The 24,579-nt window shown below is 60.1% G+C and overlaps 4 protein-coding genes across 6 annotated transcripts; 2 read left to right on the forward strand and 2 right to left on the reverse strand.

Moving 5' to 3' along the window:
• Nucleotides 1–7,633: 7,633 nt before the first annotated feature.
• LOC141936262 (uncharacterized) lies at nt 7,634–9,585 on the reverse strand. Its single transcript, XM_074853099.1, has 3 exons — nt 9,407–9,585; nt 8,895–9,224; nt 7,634–8,483 (listed from the first exon to the last, which is right to left on the reverse strand). The coding sequence occupies exons 1-3, from the start codon at nt 9,459–9,461 to the stop codon at nt 8,173–8,175; spliced, it is 696 nt and encodes a 231-aa protein (XP_074709200.1). The 5' UTR covers nt 9,462–9,585; the 3' UTR covers nt 7,634–8,172.
• Nucleotides 9,586–11,747: 2,162 nt separating this feature from the next.
• On the reverse strand, nt 11,748–14,436 carry LOC141936261 (CD48 antigen-like). The gene is made up of 4 exons (XM_074853098.1): nt 14,286–14,436; nt 13,147–13,467; nt 12,792–13,070; nt 11,748–12,514 (listed from the first exon to the last, which is right to left on the reverse strand). Exons 1-4 carry the CDS (start codon nt 14,434–14,436, stop codon nt 12,366–12,368), a joined length of 900 nt encoding a protein of 299 aa, XP_074709199.1. The 3' UTR covers nt 11,748–12,365.
• Nucleotides 14,437–14,946: 510 nt separating this feature from the next.
• On the forward strand, nt 14,947–20,100 carry LOC141936260 (natural killer cell receptor 2B4-like). The gene is made up of 9 exons (XM_074853097.1): nt 14,947–15,073; nt 17,246–17,566; nt 17,645–17,923; nt 18,247–18,363; nt 18,854–18,918; nt 19,048–19,113; nt 19,271–19,336; nt 19,475–19,552; nt 19,635–20,100. The coding sequence occupies exons 1-9, from the start codon at nt 14,989–14,991 to the stop codon at nt 19,710–19,712; spliced, it is 1,155 nt and encodes a 384-aa protein (XP_074709198.1). The 5' UTR covers nt 14,947–14,988; the 3' UTR covers nt 19,713–20,100.
• A 1,772-nt stretch (nt 20,101–21,872) lies between these two features.
• LOC141936353 (CD48 antigen-like) lies at nt 21,873–24,563 on the forward strand. 3 transcript variants are annotated; one of them, XM_074853238.1, is made up of 4 exons: nt 21,873–22,321; nt 22,831–23,148; nt 23,229–23,492; nt 23,907–24,563. In XM_074853238.1, the coding sequence occupies exons 1-4, from the start codon at nt 22,273–22,275 to the stop codon at nt 23,921–23,923; spliced, it is 648 nt and encodes a 215-aa protein (XP_074709339.1). In that variant the 5' UTR covers nt 21,873–22,272; the 3' UTR covers nt 23,924–24,563. The 3 variants fall into 3 exon arrangements, with proteins under 3 accessions (XP_074709339.1, XP_074709337.1, XP_074709338.1); XM_074853236.1 differs by having other exon boundaries at nt 21,877–22,321; nt 23,771–24,563; XM_074853237.1 differs by having other exon boundaries at nt 21,880–22,321; nt 22,834–23,148; nt 23,771–24,563.
• Nucleotides 24,564–24,579: the final 16 nt, after the last annotated feature.

Raw genomic sequence — 24,579 nt, forward strand, 5'->3', positions numbered from 1 at the left:
GAACGTGCGTGTTGGGGTGTGAGCACACGTGTGGGGATGTGTCCATGTGTGTTGGGGGGTGTACATGTGTGTGTGCACGTGTTGGGGTGTGAGCACACGTGTGGGGATGTGTCCATGTGTGTTGGGGGGTGTACATGTGTGTGTGCACGTGTTGGGGTGTGAGCACGCATGTGGGGATGTGTCCATGTGTGTTGGGGGGTGTACATGTGTGTGTGCGCGTGTTGGGGTGTAAATGTGTGTGTTGGGGTGTACACGTGCGGGTGTGCGTTTGGGGTGTGAACATGAGTGTTGGGGTGTCGGGGGCTTTGCGTGTGCCCGTTGGCACGCCTGTGCTCGCACATGGGTGCACACACGTGTTGGGGTGTGTACACGTGTGTGTGCAGCAGGGTCGCTCGGTGCTTTTGTTCACATCCCCATGTGTGCGCACCGGTGCAGGCGTGTTGGGGGGCTGCACGTCGGTGTGTACACACACGTGTGTGTCCATGTGTGTGTGTGTCCATGTGTGTGTGTGTCCGTGTGCGTGTGTCCATATGTGTGTGTGTGTGTACATGCTTGGGCACGTACACGCTGCAGCCCCGCAGCACCCCCAGGACAGGGCACAGTCCTCTCCCTCTCCCTTTTCCCCTTCCCCCTTCCTCCCTCTTCCCCTTCCCCTTCCCCTTCCCCTCCCTTCCCCTTCCCCTTCCCCTTCCCCTTCCCCTTCCCCTTCCCCTTCCCCTTCCCCTTCCCCTCCCTCTCCCTCTCCCTCTCCCTCTCCCTCTCCCTCTCCCTCTCCCTCTCCCCCTTCCCCTTCCCCTTCCCCTTCCCCTTCCCCTTCCCCTTCCCCTCCCTCTCCCACTCCAGAAGCCCCAGCTGAAGTCCCCGGCCGTCGGCCATCAGCGTCTCCCGGCTGTGCCAGGCCCCACGGCGTGGGCCGAGCCCGTGGTGTGGAGCCAGAAGCTTCAGCTTTGGGGTTTTGGGGATTTTTTTTTCTTGCTTGTTGTTGGGTTTCTTTATTTATTATTTTTTCCCCTCTTAAATAGAATTTCTAGCCCTCAGGGGCTGAGAGAAAACATTGCAAATGGGAGCCAGCGCCTGCGTCAGCCGCCAGCGCCCCGCTCCGCCGGCGTGGCCGAGGGGGTGGGAGGGCAGCGCCGGCCGGGGGGGACTCGGGGCAGAGCTGGGGCCGCTGGGCCCCCCCGTGCGACAGCCGAAAGGCCGAGTTTTTGGCTCTTACAGTGATTTCCAGAAGACTTTTTTTTTTTTTCCCCGCTGGCCACGGGGCTGGCTGGGGTCCCGCGCCCCGTCCCGGTGGCCGTGGCATCGCCGGTGTGTGTTGTCCGGGCTCCCCCCCACCGGCTCCCTGCTCGGGGGGGGGCTCCACGCTCCCTCCTCTTCCTCAGGGCCTTCCTTCAGCTGCAGCTTTTCTCCAGGGGATCTGCTTCTCCCGGGGGGGTTTCACCCAGGTACCCCCAAACCCCCCCCGCCAGCACAGCGCTCGGGGGCACCGGGAGCCTCCGTGGCGGCTGCGCCGGGCTCCGAAGCAGCCGAGACGGATGATTGCAATAAAAAAAAGATGAAAATAAAGGATGTTTTATTAAAAGTAATAACAGCGGTTCTCCTCGGGAGGCGGCTTGTGGGCGACGCAGGTTGTGTCTGGATCGGCACGGGGAGGGGGGGGACAATGAGGGGAGCGTGGCCCTGGGCATCACCGTCCCCGTGGGCTTCTCTTTCCCCAGATCTGGGCAAATTCTTCCCAATTTGGTGCTGGAGGGTCTCCTGGGGCTTGAGGGGCCCCACGGAGCTGCCACCCACCCCCTGGCCGCCCCGAGGAATTTGAGTAGGAGAGGAGATGGCTGCGGAGCGGAGAGAAACACGAAGGAGTTTGTCGAGCACGGAGGATGGGGAGAGAGGTCAGGGAGGAGCAGCGGCGGCGGCCGGGAATTTGCTGACGGGGGAAGAGGAGAAAACTGCCGTGAGCGGGAGCGGGGGCCTGAGCTGGGCTGGGGGCAGCGTGGGCCCCCCAAGTCCCCCCAAAACCTTGGCCAGCTCGGCCTTAGCCCCATCCACCGCCGCGTCGGGGCGGGTTGACGCCGGCGGCCCTGGGGACACCCTTGGTGACATCGTCCCCGCGGTGCGAGGCGAGGGGTCCCTCCTCCCCACTGTCCCCAGGCTGTGCGGAGGGGGGGTGCAGCACCCCCCCAACACCACGCAGAGCCGGGACGGGCATCGGCAATTTGTTTTCTGCCACTCGCCAAGCACCGGAGGCAGCCCGGGCTCTCCCGCGGCGCGCGGCGGGCCGTGAAAGCCCATCTGCGCCAATAATAATAACAATCATAATGATATTTATACAGAGCCTAATGTCTCCGAGCAGCTTCCAGAACCCATTTGGAGGCAGCCGCTCGCCTTTCCTCATTACCAGCGACGCGCTGGAGCGGAATGGCTAACGAAGCCGCTCGTTAGCCGGCCCCGGTCCGTGCTGGGTCAGGACTAGGGGGGTCCCCGCGGAGTTGTAACACCCGATGCTCCCGCTGCGGCCGAGGCGGGATGGAGGGGAAGGGATTTCGCCTTCCCGCTCGCCGGGGCACAACAACAGGCAGCAGAAAAATAATTTGAGATATTTTTTTGGCTTATGAAAAGCGCCTCGGCGGGGAAAGGCAGGTGAATTCCCTGCTTAAATAAGCAGCCAGGCTGGAGGAGTCTATAACCCCGGCCCTCCAGACCCGCGTTAGGTCTCTTTATTATTATTTTTATTTATTTTTTTTTTAAAAAGCAATTACGAGGAAGCCTCTTTGCCTGCCTCCGTGCGCTCCTGCCGCTGTGACCTCTATTCCGTGGTAATTAACTGCCTTCCAGGAGGGGCTGCGGCGGGCGCTGCTTGCCCAGCTCCTGCCTGCTCGGCGGATGGTGGTTTGAGAAGAACTGCAGGAAACTCGATTTCCTAAGAAAAGGCAGCTTCTCTCGCTGCTCCGGCCTCCCTCCCCCTGCCGATAACTCCTCAACTCCTTGGCTGGTTTAAAACAAATTTCATAAGCGGGTCAAAGTCACCGGGATAAAGGAGATGGGGCGAGAAGGGAGAGCGGAGCTGGCGGGACCACGCTCGGTAGGCTCAGCCCTATATTAGACATCAGAGCATCCCCGCCGGGCGCTGTTGGAAACCCCCCTCCCCAACTCGCTGATGGCGTTTTTCTTTAATTCCTTTATTTTTTGGCGCACAGATGAGTCCCGGGGAGAGGTGGCCGAGGTGGGACTGCAGCCCTGGAGCAGCTCCCAGGGGGACCAGACGCTCTGGCTTCCCCAGCCGGTTTCGGGGTGGGTGCTGGGTGCCAGCGGGTGCTGGGTGCCAGCCGGGTGCTGGGTGCCAACTCGCAGCTGGTCCTCACGGAGGCATTTGCTAAACGGACACCGAACAGATGGGGACGTGCCAGAGAGCCCCCGCGGGGCCGATGTGCCGTGGCATCCATCGCTGCCTCGATCGCCGCCGTTCTCAGCCGAGCCGTGGCGCAGGCAGGCGGGCAGGGGGTGACGGTGACCCAGCCCTGCCCTGACCCTTGGGACCCCAACCCCAGCACCCCAAACCTCTCAGCCAGCTACCCCCTGACAGCGCCTTGGACTAATCCTGCGCGGGGGGAGAATCCACTCTCCTTCCCCTCGGCCCCCCGGCCTGAGCCTGTTTTGCCGGCACTAATCCTGTCCCCGTAACCCGCTGCCTGCGCTGCCTGCGCTGCCTGCGCTGCCTGTCCTTCCCCGTCACCACAATCGGGGTTTTGTCCTCAAAAGCCTCTTTGAGACGTGGCCCTTGGGCACCGCAGGCTGGTCCCTTTGCCCCTCGGTGCCTCAGTTTCCCCATCTCCCAAATCCTGCTGCTCCCTGGTGCCGGGCTCAGGCAAGGAGAACAGATTTGGGTGTCACGGGGCGCAAAGGGGACACAAATCCCCCCAGCACCTCTGGTCCTGGGGGTGCCAGGTGCCATTTATCCGTGGATTTAACCAAAACTCCACATCCAGCATCACCCTGAGGCCAGTCCGAGCATCACCTCCCTCCACCCCGCCCAGCGCCGGTGCGAGCAGCCATCGCAGGGGTTCCACCGCCTTTTAATATTTATTTTTTCCCCCCTCACACTAATTTCTGGCGTGTGCTTACATCTTCTAACGAGGGTTTTATTTGTCGTGTTTGTTTGTTTGCCTCCCGGGCTCGGCTCTCGGACAGAGGTGCTAATAAAGCAGACATCTGTCACCGGGGATTAGATTGTGTTCTTGTTAACACGCTGTTTCCTTTAAATAAATAATTGTCCCCCAAACTGGCATTCAATTATTAAAGCAAACACCGGCGCAGGCCTGGCGTGGGGGTGATGGGTGAGCGGGGCTCCCGTGGGGACCCGGCAGAGCGGCCGGGGTGGCCTTTGCGCTGAAGCAGGAGCATCCCCAGGGAGACCCGTCCCCATCCCCATCCCCTCCGCAGGGACAAACCTGGTTGTCCCACCGCGAACGACTGTGCGGCATCCCCGTCTCCCATTAACCCCCCAGCTCTCACACGTGAGTTTTCCTCTCTCCTGCCTCCGCCGGCCCAAATTCACCATCCTCCAACATTGATTTAATTGTCTCTGTCACAGGCTGTGCCTCGTCACGGGGAAGGCACTTCCCCATCCCATCACCCCACGAGGTCGAGTCGTGCTTAATGTATTATTTTAATCAGCTCTGCTCCTGGAATTATCATAAAATCATAGAATCACTGAGGTTGGAAAAGACCTTTAAGATCATCGAGTCCAACCGTTAACCCAACACTGCCAAGTCCACCCCTAAACCGTGTCCCTAAGCGCCGTCTTTCAAATACCTCCAGGGATGGTGACTCAACCCCTTTCCTGGGCAGCCTGTTCCAGAGCTTGACAACGCTTTCAGGGAAGAAATTTTTCCCAATATCCAGTCTGACCCTGCCCTGGCGCAGCTTGAGGCCATTCCCTCTTGGCCTGCCGCTGGGTCCTTGGCTCAAGAGACTCCTCCCCCCTCTCTGCACCCTCCTTTCAGGGAGTTGCAGAGGGCCAGGAGGTCTCCCCTCAGCCTCCTCTTCTCCAGACTAAACCCCCCCAGTTCCTCAGCTCCAGACCCTTTCCCAAGCTCCATTGCTCTTCTCTGGACACGCTCCAGCACCTCAAGGTCTTTCTTGCAGTGAGGACCCCAAAACTGAACCCAGTATTTGAGGTGCAGCCCCACCAGTGCCGAGTACAGAGGGACGATCCCTCTCCTAGTCCTGCTGGCCACGCTAGTGCTGATACAAGCCAGGATGCTGTTGGCCTTCTTGGCCACCTGGGCATACTGCTGGCTCATATTCCATCAGCTGTTGACCAACACCCCCAGGTCCACCTGGCAGCTTTCAGCCACTCTTCCCCTAGCCTGTAGCGTTGTGACCCAACCGCAGGACCCAGCACTGAGCCTTGTTGAACCTCAGCTGGCCTCGGCCCATCGCTCCAGCCTGGCCAGACCCCTCTGCAGAGCCCTCCGACCCTCCAGCAGATCAACGCTCCCACCCAACGTGGTGTCATCTGCAAACTGACTGAGGGTGCCTCGATCTGCTCATCCAGATCAGTGGTAGATGTTAACCAGAACTGGTCCCAGTACCAAGCGCTGGGAACACCAGTTGTGACCAGCCACTGACTGGGTTTAACTCCATTCACCACCACTCTTTGGGTCTGGCCATCAGCCCGATTTTACCCAGAGAAGGGTGCACCCGTCCAAGCCTTGAGCAACCAGTTTCTCCAGGAGAACATTGTGGGAAACAGTGCCAAAGGCTTTACGAAAGTCCAGCTAAACAACACCCACAGCCCTTCCCTCAGTCGCTAAGTGGGTCACCCTGTCATGGAAGGAGATCCGCTTCGTCACGCAGGACCTGCCGTTCGTAAACCCGTCCTGACTGGGCCCCATCACCCGCTTGTCCTGTACGTGCCACGTCAAGGGCAACGGAGCTGGTGCGGGGTCTGGAGCACATGTCGTACGAGGAGCGGCTGAGGGAACTGGGGTTGTTTAGTTTGGAGAAGAGGAGGCTGAGGGGAGACCTCCTGGCCCTCTCCAACTCCCTGAAGGGAGGGTGCAGAGAGGGGGGAGGAGTCTCTTGAGCCAAGGACCCAGCGGCAGGCCAAGAGGGAATGGCCTCAAGCTGTGCCAGGGCAGGGTCAGACTGGCTCTTAGGAAGGATTTCTTTGCAGAAGGGGTTGTTGGGCGTTGGAATGGGCTGCCCAGGGCAGGGGGGGAGTCCCCATCCCTGGAGGGGTTGAAGAGTCAGGTCGACATAGTGCTTAGGGATCTGGTGGAGTTGGGATCTGTCAGTGCTGGGTTAACGGTTGGACTAGATGATCTTCAAGGTCCTTTCCAACCGAGATGATTCTGGGATTCTGTGATTCTGTCCCCGGATCCTCCTTCCAGCCCTTCTCGTAGACAGGTGCCACCTTTGCCGACCTCACCACCTGGCACCTCCCCGGTGAGCCAGGACTGTCCATAAAATGATGGGAAGTGGCCCGGTAGCACTTCCACCAGCTCCTCCAGCACCCCCGGGGGGGATCCCATCCAGCCCCATGGACTTGTGCGTGTCTAAGGGGTGTAGGAGGTCACTAACCATTTCCCCTGGGATTCTGGGGGCTTCATTCTGCTCCCTGCCTTCAGCTCAGGGGGGTGGGTACCCCCAAAAAACCAGTCTTACTCTTACAGACTGAGGCAAAGAAGACATTAAGCCTTTTCCTCAGCCCTTGTCACTACGTTTCCCTCCGCATCCAATAACGGATGGAGATTCTCCTTAACCCTCCTTTTGTTATTAATGTATTTATAGAAACATTTTTTACTCAATAAGAGGCAAAGAGATTCATTGAAAGCGACTGCAATTCCCGCGCGCCGGTGACGGGGAGAGGGATGGTTTAACCGGAGGAGTCCCCTCCCGGGGTTCGTGACTTCGTGCTTTGCCTCCGCGTCAGGGTCGTGGCTGTCACACTCCTCGGGCGACACTTTAATTACGCCCAGGACCTGGTAGAAATATGGTTCTCGGCGCTCTCGAGATGTCGAGAGCAACCCCAGGCTGCTGGCGGGGAGGATTTAGGCTTGTTGGGGGAGATGGAAACTCGTGCTTGCTGGGCGATGATTATAATGGCAATAAAACATATGGCCAGCGCCGTGTGCTGTGGTCTGCAGGCCATAAAGCACAGGTAACGAGCCCAGGGCTGCCGCGGGGTTGCTTGAGGTGTCTGGGGTGTTGTGGGGAGCGCTCGTGGGGTGGGGGGAGCCCCTCTGGCTCCCTCCTGCGATGGGGAATAACGGAGCGGGGCTGGGAGCAGGCGCTGCTTCCCCAGGCAGTGCTGTGGGGAGCTGCCTGGCTGCTGCCTGTGGCTGGCAGGAGGGTGCTGAGCACCCCAGGGTGGGGACGGTCCCTCTGGGAGTAGCGCATAGGGCGGACCAGGCTCCGTCCCACCCCGGCTGTTGGACGGGGCAGCACCATGGATGCGCTTGGGATGAAACGTCACGGTGAAGCGAAACCCTCGGGTGTCCTGGCAGGGCTCTCCTTCCTAATCGTCCTGATTTGCCCAGGCCTAATTCATAAATCAGCAGGCGCGAGTAATTTCCCCAGGAGAGCATTTAGACGGGAGATTGAATGAGTAATTTACTGGGAACATTAAGACGGCACCAGATAACTTATTTATGAGAACTTTTTGACAGATCTGCCACTCAATAATTTATGCTGCGCAGCATTTAGTCAGGGTCACCAGTAAATAATTCACTTATTATAAACTATAGAAGGTTTTATGAGACGTTGAATTATTATCTCACACTGGATTCGGGGCTGTAAATATGAAACCAATGACGTCCCGGTATCGGAGGTGTCCCTGGAACGGGTGTGCTGAGGCCCGACGCTGCGGCGCGCTCAGCGCAGGGGCTGTGCCAGGATGTGTTTGGGTCCTGCTGGGTGTCGGGGGACTGCTGGCCACCGTGGTGGCCTCCGGGAGGAAGAGGCATTGCCACATTTTGGGGCAACTGCTTGTGCAACAGATGAGGAAGTTGGGTTTCGCTTGGAATCCTCGAGGAGTTTTCATTAGAGTGATTTTGGCTTTCCCCGGCTGGGGAAACTGAGGCAGAGCAGCCACCGCTCCCGCAGCCCCGGATACGGGCTCATCGCTGCCGTGGGGCTGGTCCCTGTGGCGCGGTGATGCCGGGGGGCTCAGACCCCACTCTCGGCCCCACTGAGCCCCCCCAGCTCAGTGGCTTTGTCCCTGGTCACGATGTGGATGGCCACCACCAGCATCAGCAGCGGCCCGAAGACGGCGGCCATGAGATAGCCCTTCACCACGCAGTACTGGTCCTGCACCCCGCACCCCCATGACCCCCCACCATTGCCCGGGGGCTGCCCCCCACCTGCGCCCCATGTCACGGTGTCAGCAGCAGGGGGCTCGGACACTGCCCGGGGTCCCGCCATGCTTCCGCTGTGTCCTCCTGCGTCACCGGGCCCGGCCGTCATTGCGGGTGAGTCACCTGTGGGCACGGGGCACGGCGTGATCCATGGGGACGGAGGCTGCTTCAGGGACAGGAGGGGTCTGGGTGCCACCGGGGCTGGGTGCAGCACCCCGGAGGTGTCTGGGTGCAGTGGGTGCAGCACCCCAGGGGGGTTCTGGGTGCCACTGGGGCTTGGTGCAGCACCCCAGGGTGGGGTCTGGGTGCCACCGGGGCTGGGTGCAGTGGGTGCAGCGGGTGAGCGCGGGCACCAAAAGAGGAAATGGGAATTTCTCCACCAACCACATGACCATCGTGGGCTCCTTCACACGATCAAGGCTGGGGGGTGCCGTGGGCTTGGGGCCGGGGAGCTCACGCAGCGGCAGCCCATCCCCATGGGGACAAACCCAAGCCTGGTCCCCGTGACCCTCCTCCCACCATCCTGGGACTCACCGTTAACCAGCAATAAGCAGGAAAATGTCTTTGGGTTGGTGGGGTCGGAGAAGGTGTCCATGACCACCTCGTACCTCCCGCCGTCCCCCGGCTTCAGTAGTCTGATCTCCAGGGACAGGCTGGCGGGGTGAATGAACAGCCGGCCACGGAAGCGGGGCAGGTAGTCCACGGTGAACATCTTCTGCCTGGGCTTGGCCTCGGCGATGTGGGTCCCCTGGAACCTCCAGGTGACCCGCACGATGTCCTCAGCCATGGGGTGCAGGGCTGGGAAGGACACGGACTGTCCCTGCAGCCCCTCCAGCAGCTCGATGCCGCAGGAGAGAGGCAGCCCTGCAAGGCACGGGGTGCTGTCAGATGGCTGGTGGGGGGCGACCACAGCCGCCACTATTGCAAGGATGAGGGTGGTCTCTATCTCCCCCTTCCCACCAAAAAAAGCACCTGCCCTTCTTTGGGCCCACCTGCCCTGGCACCCTGCGACAAACCGCCCGCCCCAGCCCCAGGAGCATCCTTACCCCCGGCTGCCACCAGCAGCACGTGGCAGAGAAGCGTGGCCCAGGCTCCGGCCATGTCCCCTCCTTGCGTGGGGCTGGCTGGGGGTGAGGGGGTGCTGAGCAGATGTTACAGCCCCCGAGCCATGGGACTGAGCCCCGACAGGGCCAGGAAACCTCCGTCGGGGCTGGCGGCAGCGCTGACAGAGAGGGATTGCACAAGGCTCACCGCCGGGAGGGCCACGGGTGCTGGTGGGGCGAGGGAAGGGGTGACTTGGTGGGTGGGACGGGCTTCACGGAGGAAGCAGCAGCAGCTGGTGTTTGTCAGGGTGTGCCAGGGCCTGGCTCTGCCCCGGGATGGACGGGAGGAGAAGGGGCAGCTCCCGCTTCCCCCAGACCTCGTGCCGATGATGAATAACCGGGCGGCGGTGATGGGGCCGGCGGCAGAGGGGACACGGGGGTTTCACATCCCGGCCAGGGCACGTTGGGCAGAGCTGGGGTCCCTCCCCTGCACATCCCGGCCCTTTTCCCGTGGGAGGCAGCTGGGAGCGGGGACGGGGCTGCAGGACGGGTGAATTTTAGCTGGGGGAGGCTCAGTCACTGTATGAGCCGCTCTCGGTGGAAACCTGCTCTCCTCTGGACGCAATCCCTGCACAGCCCATCCTCCAGCCCCGTCCCACTCCAGAGCGAAGGCTCCCACCCGGTTCTTGCTTCCCCGAGTGATCTGGGACCAGCTCCCGCAGGATGGGTGCTGGGGGGGTTCAGGGACCCCGGCCAAAGCCAGGCCTAAGCCCCCCCCAGGAATAAACCCAGCCTGGCTGCCACCGAGCGTGGTCGCATGCTGCCACCTCTCGGGCAGAGCCACGCTCTGGTCTGGGAGAGTATTTTGATTAAAAAAAAAATGTGGCTTTTCCTCCCTCCACGGTTTACAAGCCGAGCACAGGTGAGATGCTGCGGGGATGGGCTGCAGGCTGGTTAAAACAGAAAAGTATTTAAAAATCTGCCTGTCTGAGAACGGGGGAGGGCTGTGGGGGTCCCCATGGGGACCCTGATGGTGACATTTCTGTGAAAGCCTCGTGTGGGACGAGCCCCCGCTTCCCGCTCCCCATCCTGCAACATCACCTGCCCCGCGCAGCTGGTTCGGCCGCGCCGGCCGCGTTCCCGAACACTGGAGGGATGTCGGAGCTGGGAAAAAGTCCCTGAGCCATCGCAGAACCCCCCCCCCAGCCCTCCGCCGCCCTCCTCGCCGGCGCATCTCGTGGGCCAAATTTAGCTGGAAGGGGAATGAGAAACCGCGGATGATGCGCTGAATAAAAACACCCTCTGCAATGCGGTGCCTCAAGTATGCAGCGTCTTCCCTTCCTCCTCAACGCGGGCCGTGAAACGTGGTAAATGTTTCCCTTTCATTCCCTTCCCTTTTTTCCCCGCTCTCGCGCTCCCTGGGCAAAGCTCCTCCAGCCCGAGGAAGGTCCCCTTGATGTAAATTGTTCCCTACATGTTGAATGGAGCCGCAGACAAAAGCTCTAATTAATCGGCTCAGCCCCTTCTCTGGAGCTGAGGTTTTCAACCTTGCAAAATGCTGCTTTTCCCTTTGTAGCCTTAATTAGTTTTTTTGCTCCTCTGCCTGCGAGGGGGAGGAAGGGGCCGTGGGAGCCGGCGTGTCCCACGTCACTGCCGGGGCACCGTGTGGGGAGGGAAAGATGCTGGAGCTCCTCCAGCCGGCTCCGTCTGAGCTTGGGGGGGGGTGGTCAGGCCGTGCCTCAGTTTCCCCCACTGACAAGGTTGAAGCTGTTGCCCCCTGGTCGCTGCAGGAAACCTGCTCCGGCTGCCGCAGAGGCTGAGCAGATCCCATCCCTCTCTTCTCCCAGCGCTATGGCCTTTTTTCCAAGACTTTTGCTGGGAATTTCCCCCTTTTCCCCCCCGTTTGCCCAGTTCCCAGCAGAACCAGCCCACGGCTCCTGCTTGGGGGGGCTGTTCCTTAGCGGGGACCCCCAGCTCATCCCACGCATCCCCCAGCTCCCGGCTGCGGTTTCCCTGCCCGCGTCCAACCCGGCAGCGGGGCCGGCGAAGGGCTGGGGCCGCCGCGGAGGCAATGAGCTTACCGTAAGGTGATTAGTGGTGCGGATCGGAGGGCAGAAGCAGACGGTGGGGAGATCGGATTAGGGGCCGCTGGCCCCGGTGCCTCTTGCTCTCTTCCAGCGGCTCCGTGGCTCCCACAAGCCACCGGCCCCGAACGATGTTGCCGGGCAAGGGACAGTGCGGGCACGGGGTCACCTGGCCTCAGTGGGGCTGTGCTGGGCTTGGGCATCCCTGATATGGCAGGAAAAGCTGAGATCGTCGTAAAATCACTCTCAGGACAAGCTCATTAATATCTACCAGTGGTTTAATGAGGTGGTATCTGTTGGATAGATAAGGGACCAACAAACTGCTGCTGCCCCCACAGAACACGATGCTCCTTCCACGTGGTGCAGTTTATCTACACGCGGCAGATCTGGAATTAAGAAATTTGGCAGAGGGACTAAATCTCCGGCGACGAGCAGGCGACGTGCTGATCTGCTTCGTTAAAGGATGGCGAGGAGAGTTCACGTGAGGCTGGGGTGATGCTGCTCGGTCTCCGCATCCCGCTCCCAGCGGGACGGCTCCATCCCAGGGGGGTCCGGCAGGACGCCGGGCAGTGGAGTGTGTCCCTGTTTGCTCAAAACCAGAGGGACAATCCTGTCCTGGGGGGGGTCTTTTGGGGTGGCGGGAGCCCTGTGTTGTTGAAGGGGAGCTTCATCTTCTGGGGTGAAATCCTCTGCAGCCCGTTTGATCTGTCCTCTCCACAGAACAACCCAGAACTTTGTCAAGAACATGAAATACATAATGCTGGGCGAAAAAAAATGTAGATTTTTCTTTAATCCATGCTCAAGCGCGGTTAAAAGCAGCTCATTTGTTGGGGAGTTTTTGAGGCCTGACTTGAGGCACAAAGACACTTTGGGGGGTCCTACCCCACACCCAAAGAGCCGGGAGAGCCGCGGGAAGGGGGTCCCCACCGCTGGACGAGGATGTGGGTGACGGCCACGGCTGCGCCCAGGCTGCCCAGCACCAGCAGGCAGAGCAGCCCCTTCACCAGGCAGTAGGACTGTAAAATACCTGTAAATAGAGAGAAATTGGGGATGGGGGGGACATCCCCTGCCCCCCCGGGGGCACCGAGGCCGGGTTGCCCACAGCACAGGCTCAGAGCTCTGGTGGGACCGATCCTGCCACATCCCCAGCGCCTCCAGCAGCGGTTCCCAGCCACGCAGCACCTTGACGTGGCTCTGCCCCCCCAGCCCGCAGCGACACCTCCTGCTTAATGGATTTAAGTCCCAAACCACATTTTAGAGCTGGAAGGGCAGCAGCTCCCCCCATAAACATCAGTCCCACAAACCTGAGGCCTCGGCGCGGCAGGCTGCCGTGATGTCGGTGCTGACCACGCTCCAGCTCACCAGGTTGCTCGCGTTGCAGGAGCAGACGGTGAGGTTGTCGTCATCATGGACCTGCAGATGCAGCCGGGGCTGGGGGTCCCGGGCTCCTGGGGGGTCCCCGCTGCAGGTCCAGCTGTAGGAGACGTTGTCAGCACCGGGCACGGCACAGACCAGCGAGAGGTTGCACCAGCCCTGCTCCCGGTGCAGGACGTTTTGCTCCAGGTGTGGTGGGCAGACGGGCTCTGTGGGACAGAGCTGGTGAGAAGGGACATGGTGGGGGACACAGGGGGACGGGGTGATGGGGACACAGATACTCACCCCACACCGACACGCAGAAGCACGAGACAGTAACAGCACCTGATGTGTCCTCAAATACCGCCCAATAGACCCCACTGTCTGCTGTGCCAACCGCGCTGATCCACAGGGAGAGGTTATTCTGCTGGAAGCCAGCTCTCCCAGAAAAAGGACTCTTGGAAAATTGGTCAGACTGATTCTTCTCAGCCGTCAGGATCCGGATCCGGCATCCTGAATCCAGTGTCACTCTCCAGTTGACCTTTACCCACCCCTGCGGGGGTTTCTCCGGCAGAAGCTGCAGCGTTTCACCGGCTGACACGGCTTGTTCCCGGCACTCCAGGTCTCCTAAAGCAGAGAGGGGTGAGCGAAGGCCCGTGGCCCCGGGAGATGCTCCACGGCCGGGGAGGGGGCACAGTCCCACACAGCCCCGCTCTGTCCACCCCTGGGGATCTGGGGCTCAGAGCCTCCGGCATCGCGGGGACCTTCAGCCCTCCCTTGGCTCCCCCCGAGGCGGCCGAGCGCAGGTTGGGAAACTGTTTTCAGTTCATCTTTCTCTCTCCCCCTCTGCCTCTACTGACCATTGGCTGGTGAGGAACAGACTCTCGCAGCTCTGCCCCGTGGCCGTTATTTTCTCCTAATAGATATTTGTTATCCTGGCTAATAGAAAGGGAATCCCATTTCTCAAACACAAGGGAAGCTCTGACGAAGCCGTCGCTCACCGCCCTCCCCTGTGCCTCCTACAGCAAGTCAAATCCGCATGAGCAGAGCATTTTTTCCTAGACACGCAGCCTTTTCTTAAAAAAAATGGACATTTTTTCACAATAATTCCATCTAAATGGCCCAATTTAAGCAATACCCGTAGCGCTGAGGCTTTCTGACCCTCAAAAATAGCCTTTTGCTTTCAGCTTCAGTTTGTGGGGCTTTTTTTTCTCACCTGACAGCCCAAGAGACTGCTGTGGGCCTGTGACAAGCCAGTGCTTGCTGGTTTGCACGAAAAAAACCCAAATAAAACCCAACCTGCAGCCAAGTGCTGACCCCAGGCATGTTTTTAAAAGCATTTTCCCAAGGAACTTGCCAGGTGTCTGTGGATGCCTGGCGCAGAGGCTGGACACAACTCATTGCAGCCCTCGTGGCAGAGCTGGGTGCTGCCCACCCGCACTTACCTTGGGCTTGGCAGAGGAAGAAGAGGGAGAGGAGGAGGAGGATGACGTGCTCCATGGCTGTCCCAGAGAAAGGTGGGAATTGGGGTGGAAGCTCAGGACAGGCCCCAGCTCTACATCTGCAGCCCCCCACAACCCCTGGGAGCCCCCCCATGGGCTGTGCTGCTCCCCAGCTCCCTGACCCCGAGGTGCAGGGTGGGGGGGGGGCTCTGGGCTGGGCACCGCTCCCTGATGGGCCCGATCCTGCTGCTCGGAGCCGCCAGACACGTCCCACACATTAGAAACCGCTGCCGTGCAGCGCCCAGCACAGCTTCTCCTCCTGGAGTGAGCTGCAAAGGGAAAGCAAAACCCCCCAAAACCGCTGCCCCCCCGCCCTCTCGCCCCGAGTAATTAAAATTAGTTTCCTCTGAGGTCTGCAGCCGCCCAGCCCTGCAACCGAGCTCTCCGGGGCAGCTGGCAGCACGTCCTTCTCCACCGTCCTCTGCCCCGCGGGGACCCGGGGTACCCCGACATCCACCCCGGTGGCAGGTTGGGCTGGGGGGGGGTTCCAGCGGGGGTGAGAGTGGCAGCGCGGAGGAGATCACAGAGGCGGAGGGTGCGAAGGAACCGCAGGCGGGAGAGGAAGTTGCGGCTGGCCAGTCGCTGGCTCTTGGAGGGGTTTCGCACCTCCCTGGTTGCAGGGAGCTCACTCGGGTGCCACCCGGAGATGCACCAGCATGGGGGTCCCTGGTGCCCCCGGGCACTGTTGGTGCTGCTGTGCCTGGTGCTGCTGGCCACGACCGGTGGCCAAGGTGAGGAGGGGACGCGGTGCCGGGCTCGCTGGGAGGATGGGGACTCGCCGGGCCTCGCCAAGGGGAGGGTGCTGGTGGGGAGGCACCGGCGCTGGCAGCGTCCGAGGGGTGCAGGGACGGGGCGGGGGGTGTTGCTGCTGCCTGTCCCGGGAGCTGGGTGCCGGGAAAAAGCCGGTTGTGCCGCCGGCACGAAGACATCCGCAGGAACTCAGACCGCGGAGGGCTGCGGGGTCACGGGCAGCGAGCTGGGCGCGGGGTCCCTGGGGAGATGGAGCGGGGCTGGGTGGGGTTTTTTCAGTTTTTCTTCATTTCTCTGCGCTGGGTCCTGCCCAGAGCACAGAGGGCTCTCAGGCAGCGCCGGTTCCCCTTTGCAGGCAGCGTTGCTGCCAGCAGCACACGGGGCTTGGCTGAGAAAAGTCACTTCCCTGCCAATGCAGCACCCACACCCCTGACCTTTCCCGCACCCAGAAATGCAGCTTTTGGAGGCCAGGTCTCTCCACTGAACAAACACGGCACCTTTCCACCATGATCTCAGTGGAGCTGGGGGTGGCTGAGGATCTTCTTCCTAAAAACAGCAACTTCTGCATGGGGGGAACAGAGAAACACCTGAGTTTGGGGGCCAGCTCGGTGCCTGGAGCATCTTCTGGCGGTGTCCCCGTACCTCCACCGTGCCACCCTTCCCCGCTCTCGGGGAGCCCAGGCGAGCATCACCTCCACCTCCCCTCTCTCGCCACCCCAAGACGCATCTCCCGGCCCTGTTGCCCACCCAGATGGTGCGGGGCTGGGGGGGTCTCGCTGCTCAGGGGTGCACAAGATGGGGTGTTGCTGGCTTGAAGCAGCAGAACCTGCAGCAACCACGGGCTCAGCGGAGCTGCAAAACAGATGTGGTTAACCTGCATGGTGCTGAATTTGCCCGGCCCAGCGTTGCTCCGGCTGGGTGTACAACCACATCTCCAGGCTACGGGACGTATTTTTGCATCTTTTTTTTTCCCAATTCTGCACACCCACTGTCCTGGCACCCTCCCTCCGGGGCAGCTCCTTGCTGGGGCTGCTCCAGTGGCCTAGGATGAGGGCATTAAGATGCCCTCACATGTTTTTTTGGAGCACTAGATGCTTGCAGAGCAGTAGTAGGTGATAATCCCTATTTCTCGCCATGTTTAGTACCTGGAGGGGTGGGAGGTGTGAGCCATCAAGGTGGCAACTGATAAATAGTGCCTGTGCTGGGGCCTGCCCCTTGAGCTCCCCATGGGAGGATGCTTCTGCCTTTGCTTGCTCCAGCCTCTTGTATTTCTAGATCTGCTGAGCATAGGGATGTCCCGTCCGCACCCCGGGATGCGCTGAGGACAAGGCATCCTCACGCCTGTGGCTTTACAAGGACAAGGTTTAAGCTGGAGCTGCCTGGGGTCTCCTGGCCGTACCAGGAGGCACCAAATCTGGTGGCACAGCTCCGTGTTCGCACCGGTGACACCGAGGCAAAGTCCCCCCCGGGGGCTGCAGGATGGGGGGGCTAAGCTGAGCTCCCCAAGGCTTACGCTTACCTTGACGGCTGTGCAAGCCAGACTTTGTTGAGGGCTACAAAAACAGGCGGTTGTGTGGGGTTGCACCGTGCAAAGCCCGTGCACGGCTGAGGCAGCCCCCGGCGCTGCCCTGACCACACGCAGCCCCGAGGAAGCCGTGAGGCTTCTGTGCACACTCGGCTGCGGTGTTTGTTTGTTTTTAGGGGCTTTTTTAATCTCACTTCTGCCAGAGCCCTTGACATCCGGGGTTGCACTGAGAAAAGGGAGGCAAGCAGAGAAGCTCAAGAAAAAAGGGTCCAACGGGCAAAATTTTGGCTCTTCCCCAGGCTGGATGGGCAGGGAAGGAGCTGGGGAACAAACGAGCAATGAGAGGCCGTGATCAGCCACCCCTGCTCTGGGCAGGGCAGAGGATATTGCGTGAGCACCTGCAATGTGTGGCCAGACACAACCAGCCTGGGACGGTGCAGAGAGAAGGGCACCCCCAAATGGGGGTTGTGATGGGGAGCCAGGCAGAGCTTCGCCCTGGGGAGCAGGAGGGGCTGTGCTGGGGGCTGTGGGCCTGGGGCACAGGGAGGGTTCCAGAAGCTGTGCCCCCTCCCCGGCTGTGGAGCATCTCCCGGGGCCACGGGCCTTCGCTCACCCCTCTCTGCTTTAGGAGCCCTGGAGTGCCGGGAACAAGCCGTGTCTGTCAGTGGGACACTGCGGCTTCTGCCAGAGAACCCCCCGCGGGGGTGGGTAAAGGTCGAATGGAGAGTGAAACTGGATTCAGGACGCCAGATCCGGATCCTGACAGCTGAGAAGAATCAGTCTGACCAATTTTCCAAGAGTCCTTTTTCTGTGAGAGCTGGTTTCCAGCGGAATAACCTCTCCCTGTGGATCAGCGTGGTTGGCACAGCAGACAGTGGGGTCTATTGGGTGGAATTTGAGGACACATCAGGTGCTGTTACTGCCTCGTGCTTCCGCGTGTTGGTGTGGGGTGAGTATCCGCGTCCCCATCACCCCGTCCCCCTGTGTCCCCCACCCACATCCCTTCTCACCAGCTCTGTCCCCACAGAGCCCGTCCGCCCGCCACACCTGGAGCAAAACGTCCTGCACCGGGAGCAGGGCTGGTGCAACCTCTCGCTGGTCTGTGCCGTGTTCGGTGCCGACAACGTCTCCTACAGCTGGACCTGCAGCGGGGCCCCCCTGGGAGACCCAGAGCCCCGGTCCTGGGTGCATCTGCAGGTCCACGATGACGACAACCACACCATCTGCTCCTGCAACGTGAGCAACCCGGTGAGCTGGAGCGTGGTCAGCACCGACATCACGGCAGCCTGCCGCGCCGAGGCCTTGGGTAATTTGTCCTCAACTCTGTAAAACGTGGGATTTAGGGGATGTACAAGCTGCAGCGCTTCCATTCCTCTCTTGGGGCCCTTCGTCTCCCTGCCTGGGCCTGTGAAATTGCGGAGGACGTCATGCTGATGCCAAAATGTGCGCAGCTTCCCCTCCTGGGAAAGGAAATGCGATAGCTGAGCGTGGGTGAAGTAACCAGGGCCGAGGCTTCCTGGCCAGCTCTTCCCCTCGTGCTGTCCTCTGCAGGCTGGGATGGTGTTTAGAAATGGCTTGGAGCTCTGCCCTGCATCAAAACTCTCCCCTTCTCCTCTCCTTCCATCCCAGGGCTTTCCAACATCATTCCGTGGTTGGCGGTCGCTGTGTTCCTGGGGCTGGCGCTCTCCGTAGCCCTCGCTGTCGTCTGGTACTCGAAGAGGAAGCGAGGAAAGGCCTCCCCGGGAGGTTTGTCCCTGGGGCTGACGTGGTGGCTCACAGGACGGGCAGCCATGGGGTTTTGACGGTGCAGTCCCTGCCCTCCTCCTGCCTGCTGTCACGCTCCTAACACTCTCTGTGCTGGCCCCGGGGTTCTCCCTCCTCCTGGGGCTGATGCGGGACAAGCCACTGGGCACTGTCACCTGCCCTCAGAGTCTTCACCCATCCCTGCTGATGCAGGGTGCTGCAGGTTGATGAGCTGGACGAAGCGTCCCAGCAGCCCAAGCTGACCTGGAGGCCTCATCCCATGGGCTCTGGGGGACTGTTTGGGTTTGGATATTCATTTTATTCTGAGCAGGAACATCCCTCCCCAGCCCCTGCCTGGTGCCAACAAAGTAAAACCTCTCCATTGCCAAGGGACCTCTTTCTCCCTCTGCTTTGCTTTGCTTGAGGGCTGAACCCCCCAGTCTGGGGGCTCTAACACATCAGCCGTCTTACACTGACCCTTCAAATTCCCCAGGACACGTCGAGGAGATGACGACTGTCTACGAGGAGGTGGGCAAAGCCCGAACCAGACAAAACCCCGTGAGTGCTGGGGGGTGCCCCTTGGTGCCCCTGTCCCCAGGCTGCCTGGAGGGATGGGACCTCTGTTTGGAAATGTCTGTCACCTCGGGTTGTGTCCTTTAACCAGCCTGGGGTTGTTTTCTCCCCCAGAATGGGACCAGTGAGGCCACTGTGGGTGGAAACACCATCTACGCCGTTGTCTGCAACAAGACGCAGGTAGGGTCAGTTGTGTGGCGGTGGGGGGGACTGGAGCTGCCCCATGGCCTTGGCTGTGCAGCCCCTGGACTGGATGCATCCATGGCAGCTGCCAAGACCACCCATTTTGCCCCAAATTTGTTTTTCTTTACTCATCTCGACCGTTTTTCCCTGGCAGGGACCCAGCTGCCCTCAGGAGCCCGAAAGCCGCACCATCTACTCCACGATTCAGCCCACCAGGAGGGTGAGGTTGCCCCGCTATGACCCCCGGTCCCTCTGCAGGGGCACAGAAACCCGGGTCCCCTCGGTTCATCAACTGGGTGCTGGGTTCACCATCCTGCTCGTGTGTTGCCTAACGGCAGGTTCTCACTCTGCTCCACAGTCTCCTTCTCTCAAGAAGAAGAGGCTGGACCCAGCTTTGGTTTCCACCGCCTACGTAGAGGTAACGAGCATCGCACCGGTAAGATGAGCTCTGGTTATCTTCAAAAACTCCTCAGCTTTTTGGGGCCGCTGTGTGCTAAACCCTACCCATTTCCTTGCAGGCTATGGGGGGTTCTAGACGCTGGTGCTCCCCGGTGCAGACCTCGCCCTCAGCTCCTGCCAGCCACCATCTCTCCTAGTGCCTGGACTGCCTCGGCAAGACCTTCCCTTCCCTTTGGGCCTCTTCTCCCGGAGCACCCAAAGACCTCCGGCACCTGCTGGAACCCCACCCGGCAAAGCCGGGGGCTCGCTTGGGATGGAAACGGTCAGACATGGGTTTTTTGCAAGGACACAGATCCCAGCTGTGCCTTGGAGGCTTTCCTGTGAGGGAAGGAGGAAAGACTCGGTGACGGACACCTGTCTTCGGAGGAGACAGATGTGAAATTGGACAAGTGGGGGAGTGGTGGGGAGAGGACACGTGTGTTTAGTGCCAACATGTGATCTTGTGGGGTTTCTGAGGTCTTGACAGGTTCAATACACCTCTGGAATTTATTTTTATTTTTCAGTGCAAATATAAGCTGAACTTCATGAGGCAATTGTGGTGCTTGTTTAATTCGCTGAATTGGCTATTTGTAGCCCAAAATGTACTTTGGGCATGGGGAGGGAGTGGAAATTGCCTTGTTTGTGGCTCTGAAGTGGTCTGAGTCTCATGAGGAGATGCACTTTGCAGAGTTTGTTGTGTGTGTCGGGTAGGGGAGAGGTGGCCCTGGGCATCATCCCTGGGCAGGATGGTCCCTGCCTGCCCCGGTTGGGCTGGGCATGGCCCCGGGTGCCCCACGGTGAGCTGAGACCCAAAACACCGCCACGTCCCTTCCCACCTAAGTTATCCCCTGCTCCTACAACACAAGCGGCCCTTGGAGAAGGAGGTGGAGAAAGAAGAGGGGCTCTGGCTTCAAAGATCTTCCCAAAGGCAAGATCAAGGGCTTTTCTTCGGGATTAAAATGAAAGGTGACACTTTGATGGCAGCATGGGGAGCGGCGGCGGCTCCGCAACACTCCCCTCCCGCCCGAGTCCCCGGATCAAAATAGCTTTGTGGCTGCTCCCTGTGAAACGAGCATTAATTGGAATCATTAACCGGGAGCTACACCGGGAGGCCAGCACAGGGAGGGAGGGGGTGTCTGACTGCCACAATGAGGGAATTTAGGGGGCTGGGCTGGTGTGGATGGGGGCTCAGGCACAGCGTGGCGGTGCTGCCGTCGGGCTGGTTTACGCCCTCCCGAGCCCCATCCTCTGCTTTTCACAAGCCAAATACATCTTGCACTGTGGCATCCCCTTCTGCACGCAGCAGTCGGCACTGGGGGAGAGGTGGCAGCGGGACCTTTGACTGGCTGAATTCAGTTGGAAAAGTTCAGGAAGGATGGAAATCCTTCAGCACAGTGCTGGGGATGCGGTGACAGTCCTTGCTGGCTGCGGCTGCTGCCTGGGAGCAGGGGCTAAGGCAGGAGGCGCATCTCAGCCCCTTTGCAGCTCGAAACGCCGGGTCCCCATGCTCCTGATGAGCGGAAACATCTGAAGGCGACAGCACAGAGCCCGGGGGCTGCTGCATCCATCAGCACGTCGGGCTCCTGCTGAAGCCACGCTCCATCACGGTGCTGTAATTTATGCTAATGACCTGCTTTTGCATATTGGAGATAATTTGCAGTGCTCGCTGCAAGCGCTGAGGCAGCACTTCGCTCCCTGTCAGGGAAATTTGCTTTCCCATCTCCGCCAGTTTCTGTCAGTGCGGTGTAGTTGGGCGCGGGGATCAGCCGGCGGGTGCTCAGCACCGCGGTGCCACTGAATGGGCGCCAGTGATCCAGCCACAGCATCATCAGGTGCTAATGTCGCTCGGCGCTGACATCGGATCTCCCCCCATGATGACGGGGGCTGCCCAGCGCTGAAATTAAACTGGGTCAGGGCTCAGCGGGTGCTGCCGTCACCCTTTGTTCATGGTCGGGGTCAGCCCCAGTGCTCCTCGCTCGGGGCCGGGGTGGTGCGTGGGAAGATGCCGGTGGCCATTTGCCCCCAACGTGGGGCCTGTGCTGGCTTCGCTGCCCTGCGCTTCCCTCAGCCGCTGGTCAACAAAGACCCTGAAATATGGTCTTTCAGGAAGGAATCCAGGCTGTAATTAAAATCCTTCCCTTTAAGCATCTGTCCTGGTCAGAGGCCGGTGCGCCGGAGCTGCAGCTTTAGCATCAGCACATCATCCCTCCCATCTCCTTCCCACTGGTGCTGGTCGCCTGTGAATGGGGATCATGGGAACGCCCCAGTGCCGGTGCTGGTGGTTCCTGCTCAAGCTGGGGCTGCTCGGTGGCACGTTCGGGGGTTCAGACCGTGGTGAGGACACAAAGCTGGGTTTGTAGGTGAAGAAACAGGAACCCTGTGGGATGTGACCCCTGGGATCAGCGTTTCATTTACCAGCAGGATGGTGGGGTGACTCTGATGAGGGGGTGCTGTGTGTGGTGTCCCCAGGAAGGCTCAGTTTTACTGCCTCTCTCCGGGGGGGAAGTGTGCGCGAGGGTGTGGGTGAGACAAGAAAACGGAAGTGTGGGTTCCTGAGCTATAACAGCCGTGCTGTCCAAGCCCCTCTCTTGCCGTGCCCCTCCAGCCCTGACTTTAGGGACGGTGGTGGGGGCTGCAGGCTCGGGGGGGTCCTTGGTGAGCAGCTGCCTGGTGCGGAGGATTTCCGCCCCAAGGTTTGGGCGTAGACACGCAGAGAAGATGGCGATGGGGCTTACAGCCGTGCTCTTCTTCCTCTTCATCATGAAAGGTAGGGCGGCTGGTTCCCCGGGGTGAGGGTGCTGGGTTGGGGGTGGGAGATGGCTTTGGGGACGGTGGGGGACCTTGGGGATGTGCCCGTGGGTAAACCCTCCCTGTCCCTGTTCTTTTTCTCAGCTTTTTCCATTGTGGCACCATACCCGAGGTGCAACCTGCTGACTCTCTTCCCACCAGAGTCCCCGGTGTTGCCACCACCACACTGGGGGTGAGGCGCTGCTCCGGGTGAGCTTGGAGCGGGGAGAGGCAGCCAAAAATGAAAGTGAAGTTAAAAAACTTCGCTGGCAGACTCGGGCAGTCCTGTGCTCACAGCGGGGAGGCGGAAATCCCACCATGAGCTGTAGGGTTGCAACGTGCCTCTGAGGCCGAGAGAGTGAAAACATGTTAGAAATTTGCCTTTTCCATGTGTCTGGGAGGAATCTGAGGTCCCCAAGTGGGGATGAGTTCTAGGGGAGGGTGGTCTGTGTCTGGTCAGCCAAGCAGCCTCAGTCTTGGCTTTCTCAGCAGCCTGGGCACAAGACGGTCCATCGAAGGTGGTCGGTGTTGTTCATGAGGTGGCGTATCTCAGCCCCAGCCTGCAAAACCAGAAGCCCTTCCACCAAATCCACTGGCGACGCAACAACTCTGTGAAGATCGCCAGCAGGAACAGCAGGGCGAAGGTCCAGTACCCCAACAGCACCTACAAGGGACGTCTGGAGCTCTTTCCCAATAACACGTTAAAAATCAGCTATCTGCAGAAAAATGACAGCAGCATGTACCAGGTGTACCTGGAGGATGAGGCGGGCAAGGAGCAGATCGAAAGCATCCTCCTGACGGTGTACGGTGAGCTGGGAGGACGGGAGGGTTGTCCCTGTGCCCCATGGAGGGACAGGGAGGCTGTGACATCCCGCCACCTCTTGCAGATCTGGTCCCGAAGCCCACTGTGAGTGCTAAAGTGATCAGTGCTGACCCGGAGTTGTGTGAAGCCATCCTGGAGTGCTCGGTGGGGCTCGAAGGGGTGACCTACAAGTGGATCCCCCACAGCAAGTTCCCACCGGAGAGTGTGGGTGCCTCTGAGCAGCGCGTCTTCTTCAACCCCTCGATGGAAACCTACACCTGCGAAGTCAGCAACCCTGTCTCCTCCAACAACGCCTCGCTGACCTACAGGCACCCCTGCTCCTGGACAGGTACCGCCCATGGCACACACACGAGGCAGCAAAACTCGGGTGGGATGGGCTGCAAGGTGTCCCTTGGCTTTGGGGGGTCCCTGGACCCATGGCGGTGACCCTGAGGACAGTAGGTCCCTGCAAGGTGGCCCCTGGGTTAGGAGTGGTGGGTCCCTTTTCCCCTGCATCGTGGCCTGGTGGGTGGCAGGAGCCCACCTGGGGAGGGAGCTGGGGTGTCCCTGACCAGGGCCGGGCAGCCCACAGCCTTTCTCACTCCCCGGGTCTTCCTCTGCCTCCAGGTGAGTCTTCTGCATCACACACTACCACCAGCATGCTGGTGGTCCTGGGACACCTCCTCCTCCTCCTCCTCCTCACTCAGGCTTAAGGACGCTCTTCGGTTGACATCTCTCCTCATCTCATCACCCCCCATTGCAGGACCCGTGCCTGCATGAGACCCCCAAACTGCCTGGGTGCAGACAGATGCAGTTACTCGGGGGAAGGATTACAACCAGTGTCCATTACACCAGCACCCACCTGGTCCCAGCCAGAGCCACCTGCTTCCCACCAGCCCTGTGTCCGACTGCTCTGCCTCTGCCTTCAGGGTAGCTCAGTGCCTCAGGTTCCCTCCTCACCTTTTCTGCTTTGCTTTAAGCAGAGGTCACGTTCTCTAGATCCAAACAGAACTGATGAAGTCTCTTGCAATCGTTTTTCAGGAATTTAAATTGCTAAATTAACAGTTAACTGCTTGGAAATCCTCCTCTCCTCATCCCTGAGATCTGCGGGGAGACCCAATCTGAGCCTTTCCCAGGGCTCCCTGTGGACTTGGGGGGTCCTCAGCCATCACCTGCTGTCAGTGCTGCAATTTAGGGGACCAAGGAGCAGTGTGACAGTGCATGATGCCTTTTGCCTGAAACTGCTGACACCAGCACGGGTGCAGCTGGCTGCTGCCCAGCCTCCAGGTCTGAAGCACCAAAACATCTCAAGGGGGCAGAGCTGAGGTGGCCTTCCCTGCAGCGAAGGATTGGGCAGGGCGAGTATGGTTTCTGCCTTCCAAAATGTCTGTGTGCACATTAAATTAACATTAACCTTAAACCCCACATTTTCAGGT

This window comes from Strix uralensis, chromosome 32 (assembly GCF_047716275.1).
Source record: "Strix uralensis isolate ZFMK-TIS-50842 chromosome 32, bStrUra1, whole genome shotgun sequence".
Lineage (NCBI taxonomy): Eukaryota > Metazoa > Chordata > Aves > Strigiformes > Strigidae > Strix > Strix uralensis.